Source organism: Meriones unguiculatus, chromosome 4 (genome assembly GCF_030254825.1).
Source record: "Meriones unguiculatus strain TT.TT164.6M chromosome 4, Bangor_MerUng_6.1, whole genome shotgun sequence".
NCBI classification, from domain to species: domain Eukaryota; kingdom Metazoa; phylum Chordata; class Mammalia; order Rodentia; family Muridae; genus Meriones; species Meriones unguiculatus.
This window is the reverse complement of record NC_083352.1, coordinates 121,919,933-121,942,178: the sequence shown is the minus strand read 5'-3', so window position 1 is coordinate 121,942,178 and position 22,246 is coordinate 121,919,933. Positions and strand designations below refer to the sequence as shown.

The 22,246-nt window shown below is 40.4% G+C and overlaps 1 protein-coding gene across 3 annotated transcripts in view; it reads right to left on the bottom strand.

Annotated features, from left to right (window-relative positions):
* The window catches only part of Rbl1 (RB transcriptional corepressor like 1), a 58,041-nt gene that overhangs the window by 6,175 nt on the left and 29,620 nt on the right, over positions 1-22,246 (bottom strand). For 2 of the 3 annotated variants that reach the window (XR_002477444.2, XM_021664113.2), the window contains exons 16-20: positions 20,961-21,172; positions 18,106-18,282; positions 16,250-16,321; positions 13,992-14,070; positions 9,546-9,694 (exon numbers count right to left, since the gene is read on the bottom strand). Coding sequence is in view for 2 of the 3 variants with exons in the window: in XM_021664113.2 (XP_021519788.1) it covers positions 9,546-9,694; positions 13,992-14,070; positions 16,250-16,321; positions 18,106-18,282; positions 20,961-21,172 (689 nt within the window). In the remaining variant the exon portion in view is untranslated. The remainder of the gene's footprint in view (positions 1-9,545; positions 9,695-13,991; positions 14,071-16,249; positions 16,322-18,105; positions 18,283-20,960; positions 21,173-22,246) is intronic. The other variant, XM_060382937.1, reaches the window with a different exon arrangement.

Sequence of the window (22,246 nt, the reverse complement as noted above, 5' to 3'; positions counted from 1 at the left end):
AAATAATCCAGATCATATTTTTAACACAAAAGGATTTAAAGAAACATATTTTTATTCTTGTAGCATTTCTTTGTTAGAAGATACTATATTTAAGAACTTATTTATGGCCAAGAAAGGCAAAAATTAAAGTACACACACACACACACACACACACACACACACACACTACTCATTGATTTCGGCAAAATACCTTCTTGGATCATCAGAGAAATCCAATAACGAGACTCTGGACAAGCCGGGCACACTGGCATGCTTGTAATCCCAGTGCTCAGGAGCTGAAGCAAGAGTTCTAAGGTAGCCTGGGCTCTGTCTTTCCAAAACAACAACAACAAAACAAACAACTGGAACAAATCACCAGGGATGGTAAGCCAGGAACATGTGGAACCCTGTGCTCACACCATGAAGGAAAGAGCAGGGCTTGGCTCATCTGATTCCAAGTGTCACAAAACAGGCAAACCAGCCCCTGTGCCACCACCGAACAAAAACAAACCACAGCTAAGCCTCACTGGCTGATACACATGAACAGAGAGAAAACACATTTCTAAGTGATGCCTCAGAGATCATAAACAGGCTGAATGAAATGACAAATGCAATCTAGGATTTGAAAACTGGGTTCAATAAAGAGAAACACTGACAAAAACTCAAGTAAGTCTGTAAGAACAGATTAAGTAGAAGATAGATTATCAGGTCTCAAAGACAAAGTAGAGGAATTAGACCATGCAAAGAATATAAAAACATTTTCAAAAACCTAGGAAAGGTCTGACAAGACCCCACACCCAGACCTTAACACAACTGACTCCATGATGGAAGTAACATTCAAGATGTAAAACTGAACACAAAGAAAGTGTAACTCTAACCAAGCAAGTGAAAGACCTGTATGGTAAGAACTTCAAGTCTTTAAGGAAAGAAATGAAGAAGATATCAGAAAATGGAAACATCTCCCATGCTCATGGATCAATTGACATAGTAAAAATGGTTATCTTACCAAAAGCAAACTACAGATTCAATACAATTCCCATCAAAATTCCAACACAATTCTTTACAGACCTTGAAGGAACAATACTCAACTTCTTATGGAAAACAAAACAAAATAAAACCAAGGATAGCTAAAACAATTATGTAAAACAAAAGAACTTCTGGAGGTATCTCCATCCCTGCTTTCCAGTTATACTACAGAGCAGTAGTAATAAAAACCCCATGGTATTGACAGAAAAACAGACTGGTTGACCAATGGAATTGAATCAAAGACCTAGAAATAAGCCCACACACTTACAGACACTTGATTTTTGACAAAGAAGCCAAAACCATACAATGGAAAAGACAGCACATTCAATAAATGATGCTGGTCTAACTAGAAGTCTACATGTAGAAGAATGCAAATAGATCCGTATTTATCACCCTGCACAAAACTCAAGTGCAAGTAGATCAGAGACCTCAACATAAATCCGGATACATTAAATCTAATGGAATAGAAAATAGGAAATAGCATTGAATGTGTTAACACAGGAAATAACTTCCTGAACAGAACACCAACATCTCAGGCACTAAGATCAACAATTAATAAATGGGACCTCATGAAACTGAAAAGCTTTTATAAGGCAAAGGACACCATCAATATGACAAAATGGCTGCCAACAGAATGGGAAAAGATCTTTACCAACCCTAAATCCAACAGAGGGCTAATATCCAAAATATAATAAAGAACTCAAGAAACTGGAGACCAACAAATCAAATAACACAATTAAAAAATGAGATACAGAGATAAACAGAGAATTCTCAACAGAGGAATCTCTAATGGTCAAGAAGCTTAAAGAAATGTTCAACATCTCTGGTCATCAGGGAAATGCAAATCAAAACGGCTCTGAGATTCCATCTTATACTTCTCAGAATGGCTAAGATCAAAAAAATCAAGTGACAGCACATGCTGGCAAGGATATGAAACAAGGGGAACACTTGCTGGTGGGAGTGAAAACTTCTATAACCACTTTGAAAATCAATTTGGCAGTTTCTCAGAAAACTGAGAATAGTTCTTTCTACCTCCATACCTAGCTATACCACTCCTGGGCATATAACCAAAAGATGTACCACCATACCACAAGGACACTTGCTCAACTATGTTCATAGCAACTTTATTCGTAATAGCCAGAGACTGGAAACAACCTAGATGTCCCTCAACTGAAGAATGGAAAAGAAAATGTAGTATATTTATCCTACTCAGCTATTTAAAACCAGAACATCATGAAATTTGCAGGTAAATGGATGGAACTAAAAAAAAAATATCATCCTAAGTGAGGTAACCCAGACCCAGAAAGAAACACATGGTATATATTCACTTATAAGTGGCTATTAGCCAAAAAGTACAGGATAACCATTTTATAAACTTCAGGTCCAAAGAAGCCAAGTAACAAGGAGGGCCCAAGGGAGAATGATTGAATCTCACTCAGAAGGGGAAAAAAACCCAAACAGACATTGGAGGTAGATGGAGGGAGGGAACTGGATGGGAAAAGGAGTAGGGAGGAGAAGAAGAGGGATCTTACTGCAACTTGATTATGCCAAGGTGGTTTGATATCCATGAAAGGCCTCCCCTTTTCTGAGGAGAGAGGATGTGGGAAATGGAGGAAGGGAAGGTGAAGTGAGAGGGAAGGGCTGGGAGGAGAGGAGGGAGGGGGTAGCTTTGATTGGGATGTAAAGTAAATTAATTAGTGGGAAAACAAACAAACAAAAAGCTTTCTCCCAAAAAGGCTCGGTGCTACACTGGGATCCCAAACACCCAGTGTAGTTACTGGGTGGCCAATAAAGACTTTCTATTGGCTTACACCTATGTCCAAGCAGCTTGTCTAGTGACTCTCTCATTTCTGGAGGCCCAATGAGATCCCGAGACCAAGAGCTCGAGACCACAAAGGTCTCAGAGCTCCTCAGAGCTTGGAAGGGTGCCGTGCTCATGGAACTCATTGGAGGTGCACAACCTGAGTTCCAGATCCCAAGACTCCTTCTGATCATTTGATGCGTAACACGATGGAGGGATCTGATACTTCCACTCCAAAAGGAAAGAAATTAGAAAGTTGTCTGCCTGTCACCTTCTGTTCGGACACTTAGGAGAGGTCAGAAGCTGTTGCTGATCCAGCGTCTGGGATCCATGTGAGATGTCACTGGACTCCCTGTCTGTTCAGGTGTATAAATGTGTGGTAGCCACACCTGGCTGTCTGGACCAATAGCTTTCTCTGGGACCACTCTCACCCCCATCCTAGTTTAAGATCTAGCCCCTCTTGTTGGGGATCCGAATCTTTTTGGCTTTGCCAGGTTGCCCAGAGAAACCCAAAACAACCTCCACCTATCTGTGTCACCTGTCACTCACTTGCTTTCTCCTTGACTGGTCTGGGTAGGGTTGATCCCTGTGGGGAGAGGCTGGGCCTCTCAGCCAGGGCCCCTGACATCTAAGCACACAGGAAGGGAGCAATAGTTCCCTACAGTGGTGGGAACTATACATTCCATCTACTCCTCTGCCTGCGCTAAGCAGTCCTAGGGAGGGAGAAAGAAAGTTCCACTCCTTCCTCTTTCATGACTTACATCCTTTCCAACCAATGATTCATATCATTGAAAAAACTCAAAAGTAGAAAAACCACTGGTATGGGGGGTCACTGCTGAATAAAATGGATTTCCCCTTCTGTTCAACACTGACCAAGGAAACTTTAAACACTTTTCACTAAAAAAAATATTCCTTTGTCACACATCCTAGATATATTAGAAAAAATTTGAAAAACTTAGAAAATGTGAATGTGGGCTGGAGGGATGGCTCAGAGGTTAAGAATACTGGCTTCTCTTCCAAAGGTCCTGAGTTCAATTCTCAGCAACCCATGATGGCTCATAATCATCTATAATGAGGTCTTGTGCTCTTTTCTGGCATGCAGGCAGAACACAGAATACATAACAAATAAATAAATCTTTTAAAAAAGAGAAAAATGTGCATGTATATACAGGTCCCAGCTGCTGGAGTTACCTCAAAAGGTGTTTAACATCAGAGAACTTTGGGACAAGACCTTTTGCATAAACTGAAAGCCACTGTCACCTTCCCAGATTGATGAGACATAAACTACAGATACTTAGCAAAATTTTGGTGTCTTACCCTTTGTCAGAAGAATATCTAAGCTGAAAGTTCTGCCTCCAACCAAAAGATATAGTTGGACTATATCTCAGATTGACAACAAAGATTCCCAAGGGTATGAGTGGAAACCAATTCCCAAGACTGGCCCAATACAAACTTCCTGTAATTGTTAAACTAATCAGCTCAGCCACTTCCGTCCAGATTACACAATATCCACTGACCTTGGAAACACAAAGGGAAAGCACAGTCTATATTGCCTAATTTAGGTATTCTAGTGCCCTGCCAGTCACCATGGAGGACACACTTCTGCCTGTGAAGAAACCTGGAACATCTGATTCTATGAGTCTGATTCTTCCAGAGAAACATGTACATTGTCTTGGACCTGAAAGATGCCTTCTTCAGCCTCTCACTGGCAAAGAGGTTTCTCAGGTAAATAAATTATAAAAGGGCCACCGAGAGAGTGCTACAGGAGTTACAGACCTTGGGCCACAGAATGTTGCCCAGCTTTGTACATCAGAATCTACCTATCTTGGCTACCAGCTAAGGGGGAGGCAAAAGGAGCATGATTGCGGCCATCCTTCACATTCCAACTGCAAAGACTAGAGAAGGTCTAAGAGTTCCTAGGTGCAGGTGGGAATCACTGCCTCCGGATATCAATTTGTTGAAATATCAAGGCCTCTATACACCAGCACAAAAGGAGGCACTGAGCCCCTAATCCAGACTGTGACTAAACAAAAAGCATTTGAGGCTTTAAAAACAGCTCTGATTCAGCTCCAGCCCTATAAAAAGAGTTTTAACCCAAACTTTGAAGCCATGAAAATGTCTGGACCCAGTAGCCACGGATGGTCTGTCTACCTAGCTAAGAGCTGTGATGGCTATTGATATTCTAATGAAAACACACACACACACACACACACACACACACACACACACACACACACACAGTTAATTCCAGGTCAGGATCTTATACTTACAGTCCCTTGTCCCACTGAGATGCTCCTATGGCAAACACCAGAATTCTGGCTGTCTAGTGCCTATGTGATCCAGTACCAAGCCCTACTCCTGGACCACCCTAGATTTGGGTTTGAGAAACCAGCCAGATGCCAGGTTTGTGCTCAAGTAAATCCAAAACAGAGAGGGGTCCAAATGAGAAACCCCAACTGGCAAACCGATTTGGCCTCGCGCTAGCAATTGGTTCCAGCAATGGCCAAGCTTTCATAGCCAAAACGTCGTAATTAATAGCTAAAGCTTTAGACAGATTGAAAACTTCATTGTACACATAGATTCTAGAATTCTGGAAATCAACATGTTAATCAATAAATAAATAATACGCAGGACATTAAAAAAAAGACCTCTAATAAAACTCATTAGAGTCCAGAAAAGGGTGGATAGACCTCCTTCCTTTGCATTGCTTTGGGGTGCCCACTGTACCCCATGTAGGGAGGGATTTGCCCCTATGAGATTATGGTTGGAAGACCTCCCCTACTGCTTCTCAAGCTCAGAGACCAGCAGTTGACAGAATTCTCTACCCTTCCTTTCTCAAATCACCACAGGCCCACCAGTTGCCCCTATAGAACACTGGAACCAACTTGGAAAAAAAACCTTACTGTTGGAGGTTAGTCTGATGCAAGACAGGGTACACCTATCCTTGTTGTGTAAACATACCTGGTTGGCTGATTAAATGGCCTATACCTGGGCAGGGCAGAATGGGGTAGGCGTGGCTAAGGTTCCTGGGCTTTGAGGACAGGAAAATCATAACAGACAGACAGGCAGGAAGAGAGGAAGAAGGAAGATGTCATGGTGGGTTAGGTGGAAAAAGAACCACCTAGGCTGGAAGAAAGGACTCCAAAAATGGCATGAAAAGGCCCAGATGAAGAACACAAGCAAGTATAGTGGGATTATGGATCGAAGGTAAACAAGATGAGGATGATTAAGGCAGATGGCATTGGATGGGGTCTGGGAGGTGGATGGTGAGGTTAATGAGACAGTGTAGGTGAAATATATGCCCTGCCCAAAGTAAATAAGGCAATTATAACATCTAACAGGTGTCTGTGTCTCATTATTTGTAATAGCAGGTTAGATAATACCGCTGTGATAATCTTAGGGCTTATAATAAACATTATATAGCCCAACACTCATTTTTTATTTACTACAACCCCCTACAAAGTGATTTTCTCCATTCCTATAGCTGTGAAGGTAAGTGGTATTATATCATGGATCCACCATAACTAGGTCAAGAAAATGAAAGCCATGGACACCACTGCCAATGGACTATCTTTGGACTATGGAACCATTAAAATTAAGGTTTCATTGGGCCACAGGCCCTTCCCCTCTACCTCTTTATGTTTAGTATAACTAAAGGGTTCTGGTCCAATCCCCACTGCCTTCAGGCCTGGACTTGGGAACTGAGGGGAGATGATAACTAGTGTTATCACCTAGTGGAGGTGATAACTAGTGTGAGTACAGACCAGCAACCCATATTCCATCTTTACCTTTACTTACAGATACTCATTTTAAATGTCTGGTTGTATTGGAGAAAGGAAACATGTGGAGTTTATCTTTTGAGATAGGAAAGATACAGGAATTTATCTTTTGAGACAGGCATACAGAGTTTACAATTCTATGCCTGCCCTACAGCTGGTCCTTCTAGTTGACAGAAACTAGGGAGTTTCCGTTGTAAACAGTGGGGTTGTGAAACTGAGGCTTCCTGAAAAATTCCTTAGAAAAGATTCTGGCCTTTGGGAACCAGGAAAAATCTGGGGAATCTATGCCGCAGGAAGGGACCTGCAGATAGTTAATTATTCTCAGCCAAAAATCAGCCAGGATTGCTGGTTACTCTTAAGACACTCAGCCCCCATATTACATAGGGACAGGAATTAACCAGACTGTCAGCCCACTGACTAACAAAACTCAATGTGACTGGGGTGGGGGGGAACCCAAATTAAATATTAGAGACCTTAGAAGGGACTAAAAATTGTCTAATATCCAAAACCTTTAACCCAGGCACTTCCCTTATTCTGATGCCTGCTATTCTGCCTTGTGGAATAACTCACCTGGATAAAAGCAGTATCACCGAGCTCCTGAGACCACTTGGTGGGCATGTACTAATGGTTTGATTAAATGTGCCTCTGCTGATGCTTTGCAAACTAAACAGACAGTTTATCAGGGCCTAGACGTATACAAATTTCTAAATTAAACAACATATTCCCTTGTAGAAACGATCCTATAAAATTGGAGAGGCTTAGATTTCCTTCTCATGAGATATAGATAACTATATATGGCTTTGGGAGAAGCCTGTTGTTTCTATGCTAATTTATCAGGAGTAATTAAAAATCTTGCCATGGTTGGAAAAAAAACTCAAAAAGAGAAAAATATAAATTAGATAACTGGTGCCAATCTCTGTTCTTTTGGTCCCCCTGGCTAGCTACTCTGCTATCAGCACTGGCTGGGCCTTTAGTTCTCATTCTGGTTGGATTAATGGTGGATCCCTACATCTTAAACTATATGGCCAATCATGTATCAGTTCAGTAAAATTAATGTTCTTTAAAACCAACCACACCTCTTTAGAGTAGGATGAGTCCATGATTTGACTCATTCACTAAGACTAGTGGGGAATGTAACAAAGCACAGACCTCAGCACAACTAACTCCACGATGGAAATACCATGCAGGCTGTAAAACTCAGCATACAGACAGCACCACCTGGCAAAACTAAAAACAAAGAGCTAATCTACCAAAGTCTAAAGTTCTGGGAAAATCCCTAAATGTACTAAGTTTTTGGCTTCTGTAGTTCTGCTTCTGGCTAACTGTTCCTGTTAAATGAAGTATGTCAACCCAGGATGTATTTTTTGTGTTTAATGCTCAACCTGAGAAAGGCTCGGTGCTAAAGTGGGATCCCACCCAGTGTAGTTGCTGGCCGGCTAATGAAGACTTTCTATTGTCTTAAACCCATGTCCAAGCAGTCTTCTCTGGTGAATACCTCATAATAAAAGGAACATATAGAAACTATGGTAAACCATGGAAAGACAAAATCTTTGAACAGAGAAACAGATGAAGAAAGAGAATTTTGCCGGGTGTGGTGGTACACGTTTGTAATCCCAACATGTGGGGAGGCAGAGGCAGGCAGATCTCTGTAAGGTCAAGGCCAGCCTGGCCTACAAATCAAGTCCAGAACAGCCAATGTTACACAGAGAAACTCTGTCTCAAACCACACCCCCAGGGGGAGAGGGAGAGAGAGAGAGACAATTTCAGGTCAATGGCACAAACCAGATCATCAAAAAGATCAGAGAAAACTTCCCCAAACTAAGAAAAGACACACTCATACAAACATGAGAAGAGAAGCACATAGAACCCCAACTAGACAAGACCAGAAAAGAAACTCTACAAGGCATATCATAGTTAAAACACTAAATGCATAGAACAAAGAATCAAAAGTACTGAAAAACTGAAAGAGGAAACATCAAGTTACATATAAAAAAAAATCGAACAGAATAATAGCTGATTTCTCAATGGAAACTTTGGAAGCCAGAAGACCCTGGAGAAATGTACTCAAAACTTCTAAGAAGAGCCAGTGGTGCATGTTTTTAATCCCAACACTAGGGAGGCAGATGCAGGAGGATCTTTGTGTGTTTGAGGTTAGCCTGGTCTACAGAGTGAGTTACAGCACAGCCTACACAAAAGACCATGACCTAAATTACTATACCCAGCAAACTATCTACCAGAGTTGAAAAAGAAACCAAGAAAAGAAAAAATTATGTTTACCAAAACCCTAAGGAGAATACTGGAAACAATACCTTGGACTAAAAAGAAGCATAGCCTAGAGACTCTAGAAGAAAGACAAACGAATCTGTCATTAATGAAATACAAAACATGACTAAGGATACAAACAGAAAACAAACAAACAAAAACCCAAACAACCAACAAAACAGTTGCACTCAACACACAACTCTCAACAAGAACTTAGAAGTAACTTTACCAATGGACTAAAGTCTCCAATCAGAAGACACAGGCTAGCTGACTGGAATAGCAAACACAACCCGGGCAAGGTGTAGTGGCACGTGCCAGCATTTGGGAGGCAGAGGCAGCGTGACTGCTGTGAGCTGCTGGTCTCTGGGGTCTATATATTGAGTTCCAGGACACAACAGTGAGACTGTCACAAACAAACACAATAAAAAAGAAATAAAATCCTATTTCTATTGTCTATTGGTTATTCAATACAAAGTGGTCAGTCCTGAAACAATGCATACAAATACTACATTAGATGGACTCAGCAGGTTTTATACATGTACACGTATCTCATACTAATAAAGAAAAAGAGGTCTTCAATTTGAGAGGGAGTGGGATGGACATGGGAAAGACTGAAAGTGGAAAGGAGAAATGATGTAAATATAGTCTAATTAAAATTTTAAAATTTTTTGAAGAAAGTAGCAAGACTTAAAACTTACCATATGGTCCTGATTGGACAAGTCATACTTCAATGCAAATGACTTCACTCTTCCTACATATATTGTATTGTAGAATTTGATGAGATCACCTCTTTCCTCTTTCACTGGTTCACTGGAACAGTTGGGTGTCTTTGTGGCATCTTCTATGTCTGTTAAGAAGAATTCATCATTGTGATAGGGTTCTATATATTAAATTAGCGACTTGGATTACATTCCTTTTAACAAAATTAAAAAGAAATACAAATCCTTATAAAAGGCAATTAATATTTTCAGAGAAATCAATCTTACAAAACAAACTGGGAGTGTAGTAGCACATGCGTGTAATCCCAGCACTTGGAAGACTGAGGCAGAGGAGCAGGGTTCAGAGTAGCCTGGGTTATACCATGATACTCTGTTAAAAATAATCCAATCAGAATGTAGAGAAATGTAATTGTGTGGACTGAATGTTGTGCTCTTCTCTCTAGTTACAGATCAGAAAATACATTTCACAAGGGCAGTTTTTGAGCTCATTGCCACCAATGGGAACCAGCTCTGGTTAGGTCTTAAGCAACTCCACAAATGGGTGGCAGGGAAAAACCCTGAGCTTCAGAGTACAAGAAGGCCCATAGATATGCATACTGGTTGTCTGAAGAAGGTGGGATGACTCTAAAAGGCAAAGCATATATCTATAGGCTAAAAAAGAGACTAAGGGAGCCAGGTATGGAGGTGCACACCTTTGATGCCAGCACAGAGAGCTCCAGGCCAGCCAGGGCTACATACTGAGACCTTGGCTCAGAGAAGAAAAAAAAAATTAAAATGAATTGCTTATGTTTATCTTTTTACAAATACAAGACAAGTACATAGCAAGGTTTTTGTTTGTTTTTAGATAGTTTCATTCTATAGTAGAAGGTAACCTCAAACTTGTAGCCATCTTCCTGACTCAGCCTCCAGAGTGTTGGAATTTAAGCTGAGCCGCCACAACTGACCAACACATTCTAGGAATCTTGTTTTTCTTGCTTAACAGTATCTCTAATTTTCAGTTGTTATCCCCTCAGTCTATTAAAAAAAAAAAGCCACAAAGTTTGCTCCAAGATGCTTTGACTGACTTCAAGCCAAACTATAGTCTGTTCTCCGTCTAGGAAACAGCTTACTTGTATAAAAATCACCACTCTCTCCCCTCTCTATCTTTATTTCTCTGTGTGTCTTTTTTTGTTTGTTTGTTTGTTTGAGACAGGGTTTCTCTATGTAGCCCTGGCTGTCCTAGAACTAGCTCTGTAGACCAGGTTGGCCTCTAACTCACAGAGATCCATCAGCATCTACCTCCTAAGTGCTGGCACTAATGGTGTGCGTTAGCCACCATTCCCAGCTTGTTTCTTTATAGTAATGAAGAACCCATTGCCCATTAAAAGAAATTCAGCATATAAAAAATGAGTTATTTTCAACAGGGTTGAAGTATGGCTTCGCTTTAAGAAAACCAGAAAATGGAAAGAGTTCAGGCCCATGCAACCCCAGAGAACCTCTAAAAGGGTCTCAGACCTAATTTGGATGTCATTTCCCACAGCAATGGGCTGGCGATTAAAGTCAGGGTCTCTTTTGCTCTTACAGTCGAATTGGATTTAGTTCCCAGCTCCCAGAGTGGCTCACATTCAAATCTAGTTTCAGGGGAGCTGACTCCTTCTTCTGGACTCCCAGACATACTGCATGCATGTTATGCAGCATCTATACATTAAAAAAACAACAAAAAAATCCCAAACAAACAAACAACCACCCTCCCAAGGTTCCAGTCCTTAAAAATAAAACAAACAAGCTGCCTATGTAGCTCTCCTGTGAGAAATGGTGCTTTTGTCATGTGGTACCCAGCACAACCGAGACTCTTGCAGAACTTCCCCCATCAACAAGAAGGCTGGAGGGATGGCTCAGAGGTTAAGAGCACTAGCTGCTCTTCCAGAGGCCCTGAGTTCAATTCCCAGCAACCGCATGGTGGCTCACAACCATCTATCGTGAGATCTGGTGCCCTCTTCTGGCATGCAGACAGAATACTGTATGCATAATAAATATATAAATTTAAAAAAAAATAAAAAAAGGCCTTTACCAGAAATAGTTCCTCAGCCCTGAGCTTTTCAACCTTTAGAAGTGTAAGACATACATTTCTGTTTTTTCTTAACTATACAATCTAAGGTATCTTATTATAACAGAAAATATACGCAGAAACTTAGTAACAGCTGTTGTAGGTCAATCTCATTACATGAAAATAACTGAAATTACTTAATGTTTTCATTAGATTATAAATTTCAGTGTTATAGAAAAGCTTACAGAATACCATAGCCCAGATCTTTGATTTAAAATTTTTCCAAAGATTTAAAGTACAAGCGGAAAAGAAAAAAGCAAAACAAAATAAAACAAAACAACAACAACAACAAAAAACATCCCATAGTCTTAGGTAGACAGTTCTACATCCCAGGATGATATACGAACATTTGAACCAAGAACATAAGGGGAGCAGTTCTGTCTTGGGGAGTGTTTTTGGGAAGTGTGTTGGGAAAATCTATGTCCAGTTTCTTACAGGATTACTCAATGACCGCAGCTGGTTCCTTTGCATAGACTGTCATTGTCTTCATACTGAGAAGACTCTGACTGGGACCATTGCCACTTAAGACATGGAGAAGGAAGGGGCAGAGTGACAGCTGCTGGACAATGAGCCACCATGTGGTGCTCTACAAAAGACCACCAAGTATCTCTCCAGTCCCTGTGTATGCTCTTTCAAAAGTGACTCCTGGGTTACAGAGCTGTAGCTCAGTTAGTGGAGTGTTTGTCTGGCATACGCCAAGTTCTGGACTCCCTGCTCAGCACCTGATAAACTGCATGGTACCGCAGGCATGTAATCACAGAGTTCAGGAGGTGGAGGAGTCAGAATTGCAAGGTCATCCTCCGATACCCAAGGAATGTGAGCTCAGCCGAGGCTAGAAATCCCATCTCAAAGAACAAAAGCAAACAACTATAGAATAGGCAAGGAACCCAGGGGCTTTTGCTATTTCCCCTGCTTCATTCTTTTACATAATTCCCACTGCCTCAGGAATAATATACAAAAAAGAAGTATACGTGGCCTACATATCCTCAAAGTCAGATTCTGAACAATTATTAAATGGTGTTAGAGTTCACATCTGAACTGTCCCCTATAGGCTCACAGTCAAAGCCTTGACTCCAAGCTGGTGGCATTTTGGGAGGTAGTGGGAACTGCAGGAGCTAGGACCTAGTTAAAGGAAGGAAGTCATTAGACGTGGCCTTTGAAAGTTATATCCAGTGCCAAGTCTCTCCCCTCTCCTTTCTGCTGTCACCCACTTTGATGTCTGCTTCCTGATAGCCCAGAAATAACTCAGTTGACTATGGAATGAGTACTCAGAATTCATGTGCTAAAATAAATGCTGTCGTTTTTTTTCTCTCCTTCTTTTAAACAGTTTCCCTCAGGTATGTGTTCCTACCACAAAAACTTGGCACACTAACCAGGACTCTGTTGACTGAGAGCATCAAAGTTTACATCCCAGTAGACTTGTCTTCGTTACTTTCCCTGCTGCTGTGATACAACACTTTGAAAGCACTTAAGGAGAACGGGTCTGTTTGGCGCATGGTTCAAGGGTACAGTCCATTGTGACAGGGAAGTCACAGCAGCAGGAGCTTGGCCCAGCTAGTCAAGGTGCATCTTGTCGGATAGCAAAGTATTATGAGAGCGCACACTCAGCTTCCTCAGTCCAGGGCCCAACCTCAGGGGCCCATGCTGTTCTTCAACAATCCTCATAATCATGCCTGGAGGCTTACTAGGTGAGTCCAGATCTTGTCAAGTTGACAGTCAACACTAACCAATCCAACACTAGTAATACAGAGCTGTGCAATTTAAAAATTGCCTTCAGGCCTGACAGTGTAATGCAGTGGTAGAATGCTTGCCTACCATGCTTAAAGCTTTGGGTTTAATCTCTAGCACTACAAGAGAAAAAAGGTAGGGGCTGGAGAGGTGGACTGGCTAACAGCATGTACTGCTCCTGCAGAGGACACAGTTTGGTTCACATCAGACAGATCACAAATGCCTGTAACTCAAGCTCAGGGGATCCTAACACCATCTTCTAGCCTCCGCAGGCACCACAGTTAGAGTCTCCCCCCCCTCTCCCTCTCTCTCTCTCTCCACACACACACACACACACACACACACACACACACACACACACACACACCAATACAAATAATAATTCTTTAAAAACAGTGAGAGTAAAACCAGGTGTGGTGGTAACCCCAGCACTCAAGGAGGCAGAAGCAGGTGGATCACTGTGAGTTCAAGGCCAGTCTGGTCTACAAAGGAGTGAGAATGTATTGGTAATTGCACCTACATGGTGAGCCATGGTGTCTGATACCTACTATACTGTGTATAGTTTGGCCAAAGGTGTATTATGTATAGCATATTAAGTTGGGTAAGCTTACCACCATCTGTCATTTCACAATCACCATTGTATGCCACAACTTCTCTCTGAATACTTTTCAAGAGAACACTCCTATATACCTACAAGCCAGAGGGGGAAGGATCACTCAGTCACAAAGAGACACAAATTAAACAAAATCAAAACAAGAGCAAAATAGTCAATTAAGAAATACAAAATCATATTAACTCTCATAAGTACAGATTACAGGAAACATCATAGGGACTACTGAAACAGGCCCTCTTACCTATAATGTACAGTTTAGTTTACAAAATTAGGGAAAAATTAAATACTAACCAAAGACTGATTAATGAACAAGTGTCATCAAATAAAAGCAATCTTCAATATATAAATTAATTCTCCCTTTCTTATTTTTTTAAAGATTTATCTACTATAAATACAGTGTTCACCTGCACATATGCTTGCACACCAGAAGAGGGCACCAGATCTCATTATAGATGGTTGTGAGCCATGTGGTTGCTGGGAATTGAACTCAGGACCTTTAGAAGAACAGTCATTGCTCTTAACCTCTGAGCCATCTCTCTAGGCCTTCTCCCTTTCTTTTAATCCCTTAGCAAGGATCAGTTATCTCACTGGCCTATCCCTAGCAATTCCCCACCTCCTTTCAAGAAATCACATTGAAAAAACAAAAAAGTTCCTTCCCTGTCCCTAAAGCTTTTCTTACCTCCAAGATGGCTAAAAGGCATGGCCCATCCCCTTATCTTCTAAGTTATCTTATAAGATGCTGAGCTACACAAGTAGTGGCTTGGCTCATTGTGTATCCACATTAACCTCAAGGCAGCGATCTGGACATTTCTAGACTTTGTTCCAGGGGATTTTCCACAAGAGGCCCAGAAAACCTGCCACAATGGTTAAGAAATATCCAAATTTATTCTTTCAACTGTGTTTGTGTTGTTCACAATTGGTACACTTGGAGCTTAAGAAAAGAGAGAGTAATTTTGGGCTCCACGGAGTTGTGGCTATGGCCCGCTTCCTTCACTATTTGTCAGTGAACTCCAGACTCAGGAGAGAGAACGTACTGTTCTTCAGGAGCCTTAAGGCAACTTCCCTGTATTCTCTAACTCAATAATTAGAGGGTCAGGCAAGCCTTCATTACATGTTCCCCATGTGCCAGGACATCTACCAACAATTCACTTTTCCATGTCAGAAACAGGAAGTCACTGTCGCACTGACAAGTTCTCATAAATGCAAATGTTATAACTTCAGGCAACATCACACATGCCTACAACCCAGCATTTGGGAGGGAGAGGATAAGAATCAGGAGTTGTGAGTCATCCTCAGCTTTATTAACAAGTCTGAGTACAGCTGGGATTGGTACTTGGGGTGTGTGTGTGTGTGTGTGTGTGTGTGTGTGTGTGTGTGTGTGTGTAAATGAAACCCAGTCTTGAAAAGACAAAACTAAACTAAAACTGAACCAAACAAAACTATGCAGATAGCAAAAGAAGCTGTAGTCAATAATTACTCAAATCTCACCATTAGAAAATCAAGCAAGCTTCATACAACTAAGAAATGGTATTAGAGAAGGAGGGGGCACTCTTGGGATATAAAGTAAATAAACTTAAACAAATAAAAATAAAAATTAGCCAGGTGCAGTGGTGCAGGCCTGTAATTCCAGCACTCAGGGAGGCAGAGGCAGGTGGATCTCTGTGAGTTTGAGGCCAGCCTAGTCTACAAAGCAAGTCCAGGACAGCCAAGGCTACACATAGAAACTTTGTCTCATAAAAAAACAAAAAATTAAATTAAAAAAAAAAAAGATGGTATTAGTAGGCAAGTGACACACCTTAAATCCCAGCACTCAGGAGGCATCGGCAGACAGATTTGTGAATCTGAGGCCAGTCTGGTCTATATAGTTAGCACCTGGCCAGCTAGGGCGATATAATGAGGTCCCGTTTCAATCAAAACAAAGCACAATAAAACCCAACAAACAATGAAATGTTATTATATATCTTTTGCTAGGTTTATCTAGTGAAAATATGCCTCTCTTCCTAAAATGAATAGTAGTTACTCCAGAATTTGTGAAAAGTATATGCAAACTATGGATGAGTCAGAAAGAGTCAGATTTCCTGGCTCCTACTTAACCTATCCTTTAATGGAACTATTTCTTGAATTTACTGGCATCCATTAAACTAGAAAACCCAAACTACAGTAAAACTATCTAGTAATTACCTTTTATATAACTTGACAACACAGAAATGGCACAAAAATCTATTTTTGGACAGTAGGAGAAATAATATAACTCACGTGACTATTAGCTTGGGGCTGATTCCTATAACTTTTCATTATTTCTTGAAAAGTTCTTTCTTCTTTTGTTACCTAAGGAAAAGAAAAATACATTTATCAACTGCTTTTGAAAGAAGAATGGCTCTAAACAAAAACTTTAATTACAGGTTGGTACTGAGAGCAGCCTTGAGAAAGCCATTAACCCCAGGCCAACCCATGACTAAAAACCACAGACAGCTATGACTTCTGCTACCTTTAAAGTTCAGTCTTTGTGGCCTGGGGGGGGGGCACAGTTAACAGTTTCATTAATCAAAAACACTAGAACTGGCATGAAAGAACTATCCCAAAAATGAATTTTATGAAAAGTGATAGAAGAAAACGAAGACCTGCTGAACCCCCTGCAATCTCACCTTTTATTACTTTTAAGGTAAATTAACCACCTACTACTAAAGGACAGAAAAATGTCTTGCAGTGATTCACAAAGAACTGAGTGGCTATTACAGGATTAGGTTTTGAATGTTTTAAGAGAGTTTGTAGGGCTTCTGATATTTAGAAGTCACAGTAGGCCTAAGGAAAGGAAAGAGATTAGTGATCCAAACAGGAATCCCTTCTGTTATCTGTCTTCATAACATCAGCTTCCTCCCCTGAGTCACTGTCCATTAACACTGAACTTATTTCCTATAATGATGACTTAGAAGTAGAAAAGGCAGACTTCTGGAAAAACACACACAATTAGTTAAAAACATTAACATTTTGTATGGAAAATTTTTTAATTATTCTTATTCTAGGAGTGTTTTGTCTATATGAATGCCCATGTATTAAGTGCATGTCTGGGGGCCAAGGAAGTCTGAAGAGGATATTAGATCCCCTAGAACTGGAATGACAAGAGGCTATAAGCAGTGTGGTTGCTGGGAATTGAACCCAAGTCCTCTGGAAGAGCAGCCAGTGCTTATAACCTGTGAGACATGTCTCTAGCTCCTATATAGAAATTTTAAAGAGGTACTGAACATGAAGGTAACAGAGTTAGGAAACATACCCTTTGCCTCAAACGCTTAAAAATTAGGTCTTAAAATTACATGTGTTGGCTATTATTGATAGGTTGGCCAATATATAGTCAAGATAGAAGTTATAGTTTTTCCGATATATGTCAAACTTGGAAAAAAAACAAGCAAGATGGCCTAAACATGGTGTAGCAACAAAATGCAAAAGGTATTTGCAAAGTAGCATGATAAATCAAAGGCAGGCAATACAGAGCAGAGGCATCCTACACCAGATTATGAATGTGTTGCCACTTCCTGGTGGCTTTGACTAAGCGACTTCAGTCTGGGCCCAAACTGAAATCAGGCCATATTACTCATCTAAATGTAATACTCACTTGACTTTAAGTCTCATCAATGATGTCACAGGTAGAGGTGGAAATGTGAATAGCACATTTCCCAATTCCTTTATAATCAATGTACTATTTTTAAAAACTTAAAACTTCATTTATGATAATGATGGTATGTGAACTCAGGAGCTTCTGTGACCAGAGCATGTGTGAAGGTCAAAGGACAAGTTCAGGATTCTCTCTTCCCTTTCTCCCTTTCACTATGGGTTACAGGAATCAATTTCAGGCTATCAGGCTTGTGTGGCAAACACCTTTACCTACTGAGCCCCTCACCGGCCCAAGGCAAAATGTAGTCTTATAAAGTGGAAAAGCTGATTACTATGAAATTCAGAGAAGTCCAGACAATGTAGTAGCTTGAAATTATTACTTAATAGTGATAAGCAATATTGGCTTGTAGCACAAAGGGAAACTAAAGATCAAGTTCAACAGCTTTCTACTGATGCTTCAACTTAAGGCAACTAGGGCAGACCTTCTCCCATCCTATACATACTTTTGCCATGATGTAAAAGGCACACAGAAGGAGCTGATCCAAATGCCTATCTTTCATTAAATCAGGGCAGTGAACTAAAGTGAATTCAAAACATGTCCAGATCTTCCTTCGTAACTCATTTGAAACATCAAGTTTTAAACATAAATCACGTAAGCGCACACTTGCCAAATGATAGACCTAAGACAGGAGAAAACACATTGTTATAAAACAAGTCATTTCTCAAGTTTTTATGTCTTACCATGAACATGGGCTTATAGGCCAAGGTTTAAAAAAAAAAACATGATCTAAATTTTCTATCTTATAACATTAGTTTAATGCTGTGGTTAGAGAGTATAAACGAAAGCAAAATTCTCTTTGGAAAACTGCCTTATGGTGTTTTTTAAAAAGATCATGCCTATTACTCTATAATGCTACCATATAAAATAAGAAAAAGTAAAAACAGGGTTTACCTGCATAATAATTATTATGAATTCAAACATTTTCAAGTGTTCAGAAGTTCCTGGGTGTTCTCTTTGGGTTGGAGTAAAATTGCTAGAATGTATAATATGCAAGGTAGTAAAGATCTGTACTTTTCTGAGCCTGAAAAAGACTCGGGAAGCAAAACTATTTAAAAAAAAAAAAGTTTGCTGGGGTTGAAGAGATGGTTCCATGATTTAGACAAAGGTGTCAGGGTACCCGGGACTATAATTACAGACAGTTTGTGAGCCACTGCCTGGATACTGGGAATTGAACCTGGGTCTTCTGGAAGAGCAGTCAGAATGACTCTTAACTACTGAGTCATTTGTCCATCCCTAAATAAATGTATTTTTAAAATGAGGTAGGGAGTGACTGAAGAAGACATCTAACATTAACTTCTGGCTTCCGTGCACACCTGCACATACATATGCACATATTCAAGAGAAAAAAATACTTTTGTCAAAATTAGGAATGTTTATGCATCAAAGTCAATAGGGTGAAGATGACTGCTGCAACGACAGAAAATTTCTTAAAATCATAAATCTAATAAGGACATCCAGAATAAAGGACACCTGTAACAATCACAAAAATTCAAGTAAAAGTAGGCAAAGAAGCCAGGCAGTGGTGGTGCAGGCCTTTAATACCAGCACTGGGGAGGCAGAGGCAGATGGATCTCTGAGTTTGAGGCCAGCCTGATCTACAGAGTGAGTTCCAAGACAGCCAAGGCTACAAAGAGAAACCCTGTCTCGAAAAACAAAAAACAAAAGTAGACAAAGAACCCAAATAGACATTTATGAAAAGATATGTAGACTGACAATAAGCCACACTTAATATTAATGAGCATAGAAAAACCAAAACCCAAGCCAGAGAGGCTTAGTGGTTAGGAGCATGATTGCTCTTCCAAAGGACTGGAATTCAAATCCCAGCACGAAATGGTAACTAATAATAACAGGGCTGCAACTCCACCAACAACAGTGTGTGACCCCCTTTCTGGCCTCTGGGGCACTGCACAAATATGGGGCACACAAATACAAATAAGTATAAAAAATGAATATACAACGCCCTGCTGCAGTCCTCAGTGCCCCAGCAAGAGAGAGATGAAAATCCCAACTACTAGGGTGAATTATTACTTAATACTTATGAGATACCTTGGATCTAAAAAAAAGAAAAGAAAATAGTGACTTCCACTGCTGCTCTTCTGTGAGGACCGCTCCGCTCACTGACAGTGCAGATCTTTGGGAAAACTGTAATTGGTAAGACCACCATCACCTTGGAGGTGAAGACAGTGACACCGCTGAGAAAGTGCAACAGCGGGAAGATGAGCATAGCTTTCTCACTACAGCGTCTTTCTCACTTCAATGTCTAGAAAGGGCTTGAGGTGAGGTCTTAGTTTCCCCTTTCTTTCTGGCTTTCACTATGTTTCACTCCACTTCAGTAAGTTCTTGTATTCCCTCCCGTCCCCCAGAAAGACCTCCGGAAATAACTTGATAAAGATAGCATGTGCACTGATTGTAAGAATATAGTGGTGCAGTCACTGCAGAAAACGGAAAGGCAGTTGCCTACACAGATACAACAGCTCAGTCACTAAAGTGCTTGCTGTACTAGCATGTGGACTGGAGTTCAAGGCCCAGAGCTGACTCAGAAAAACAGGATATGGTGGGTATGCACTTGTAATTCTAGTGCTGGGGAGGTGGAGACAGATGGCCCATAAAGAATGGCAGCTAAGGTTGTCTGCTGGCCCCACCCCTGATATATTACATACTGAATTACTATCCCACTTCTAGGAATATACTCAAACTGTAAGCAGAGACTCAAACAGTGATACTGTTCACAGAAGCTCTACTCATAATATGAAAAAGCTCTAACCACCCAAACGTCCAACAAATGAACAGATAAACAAAATGTGGTTTTTTATATATATATATATATAAAACAAAATGGTAATATATATATATATTACCATTCAACTTTAAAATGGGAAGAAATTCCCACAAATGTTGTCACACAGATGAATATGGAAGGTGTGCTCAATGAAGTAAGCCAGTCAACAAAAAGCAAACTAAGGTATGACTTCACTCAAATATGGCACCTTTTCAAATAGGTAGCCAAATTCATAAAGACAGAAAACAGCATGGAGGCTGGGAGCAGGGAAAAGTGGTGGCTGCCTCTTTAATGAGTAAAGAGTTTCAGGAGGGGAAGATGGAAAAGATCTAGATGATGGCAAAGGTCACACAACAATGTGAGCCTATCTGCCACCAAACTATATGCCTAAAATTAAGGTAGCAAATTTTATGCTACGTGTATTAAAAAAAAAAAAAGGAATAAAAAGAGAGGCCAACACTGCTGTGTATCTAGTCTTTCTTGAGTTAACTCTTTTCAGATGCTATGGAAACACATACCTTCCTATAAAATAGCGCCAAGGACCCAGCTCTCTTCGGTTTGCCTGTTCCGGTCAGATGAGCACCTTGTGCTTTGGTCAGAGGGGGCTGTTTTGGAGAAGCACCCATCAGTGACTCAGCGGTCAGTGATACAGGGCTCTCAGCTCTGGACTCCTGAGTTGTGTTCATGGAAATAGGAACCAGTGTGATCTCTCCAGCATCATTGGCAACACCTGAATGCACAAGCAAGCATTCGCAGTTTGAGATACAAGCTGTATGTTCACAGTAAACTTGTCAACTTACATATATATATATATATATATATATATATACATATATATATATATATATATATGTATGTCCGTGTATGAAAAAGCACAGATGTGTTAGAAAAGAATGCAGCTATAACACAGTAACTATCTGTTGCAAATGAAGTTTTTTTTTTCCAAAACAAGATCATGGTTCATTTTTATATTTTTATGCTTAGTTCTATTTTAAAAGACAAAATTTGAGTAGGAAGGTATAAGGACTCATGTCTATAAACCTTAAGAGTCTAGGGCAGGAGGATTGCTGGAAATTTACGGCCAGCCTAGGCTATATGGTGAGTTAAAGCTGGCAACATATAGATTCACTGTCTCAAAACAATAAACAGACAACAAAAACCTTGCCTTCTGTTTTGTATGTGACTGTAGTGTTTTTATGTGTCACTTAAAACTTTTAAAAACATCGAGTTACTTTATCTGTGGGAGGAGTGTGTACATGTGGCATGATGTGAGTACAGAGGTCAGAGGTCAGAGGACGACCGGCAGAGCCAGCTCTCCTTCTACCATGTGGGTTCTAGGGACTGAACTTGGGTTGTCAGGTTTGTAGGCAAGATCCTTTAGCTAATGAGCCCTCTACTTAGCCATTCTTTAATATTTTAAAAAGCAAATTTTACTCTTTTGAGCACTTAAGATGTCTTTAAGTAAAAAGAAATTCTCCCTTAATACAGATTTATTAAAAAAAAAAAAAAAAGCAAATCCTGGGGCTAGAGAGAGATGACTCAGAGGTTAAGAGCACTGACTGCTCTTCCAAAGGTCTGGAGTTCAATTCCCAGAAACCACATGGTGGTTCAACTATCTATAATGAGATCTGGTTCCCCCTTCTGGCCTGCAGGCAGAACACTGTTTGTAAATGTATAAATGTGGAAATTTAAAAAATAGGATAAGTTCAAAACAAAACAGGGGTGGAGGACTGGATACCTCAGGGCAGTAAGACTACAACATATGGCACTATGAAGGCAGAAACATGTCAATCACATAGTCAAA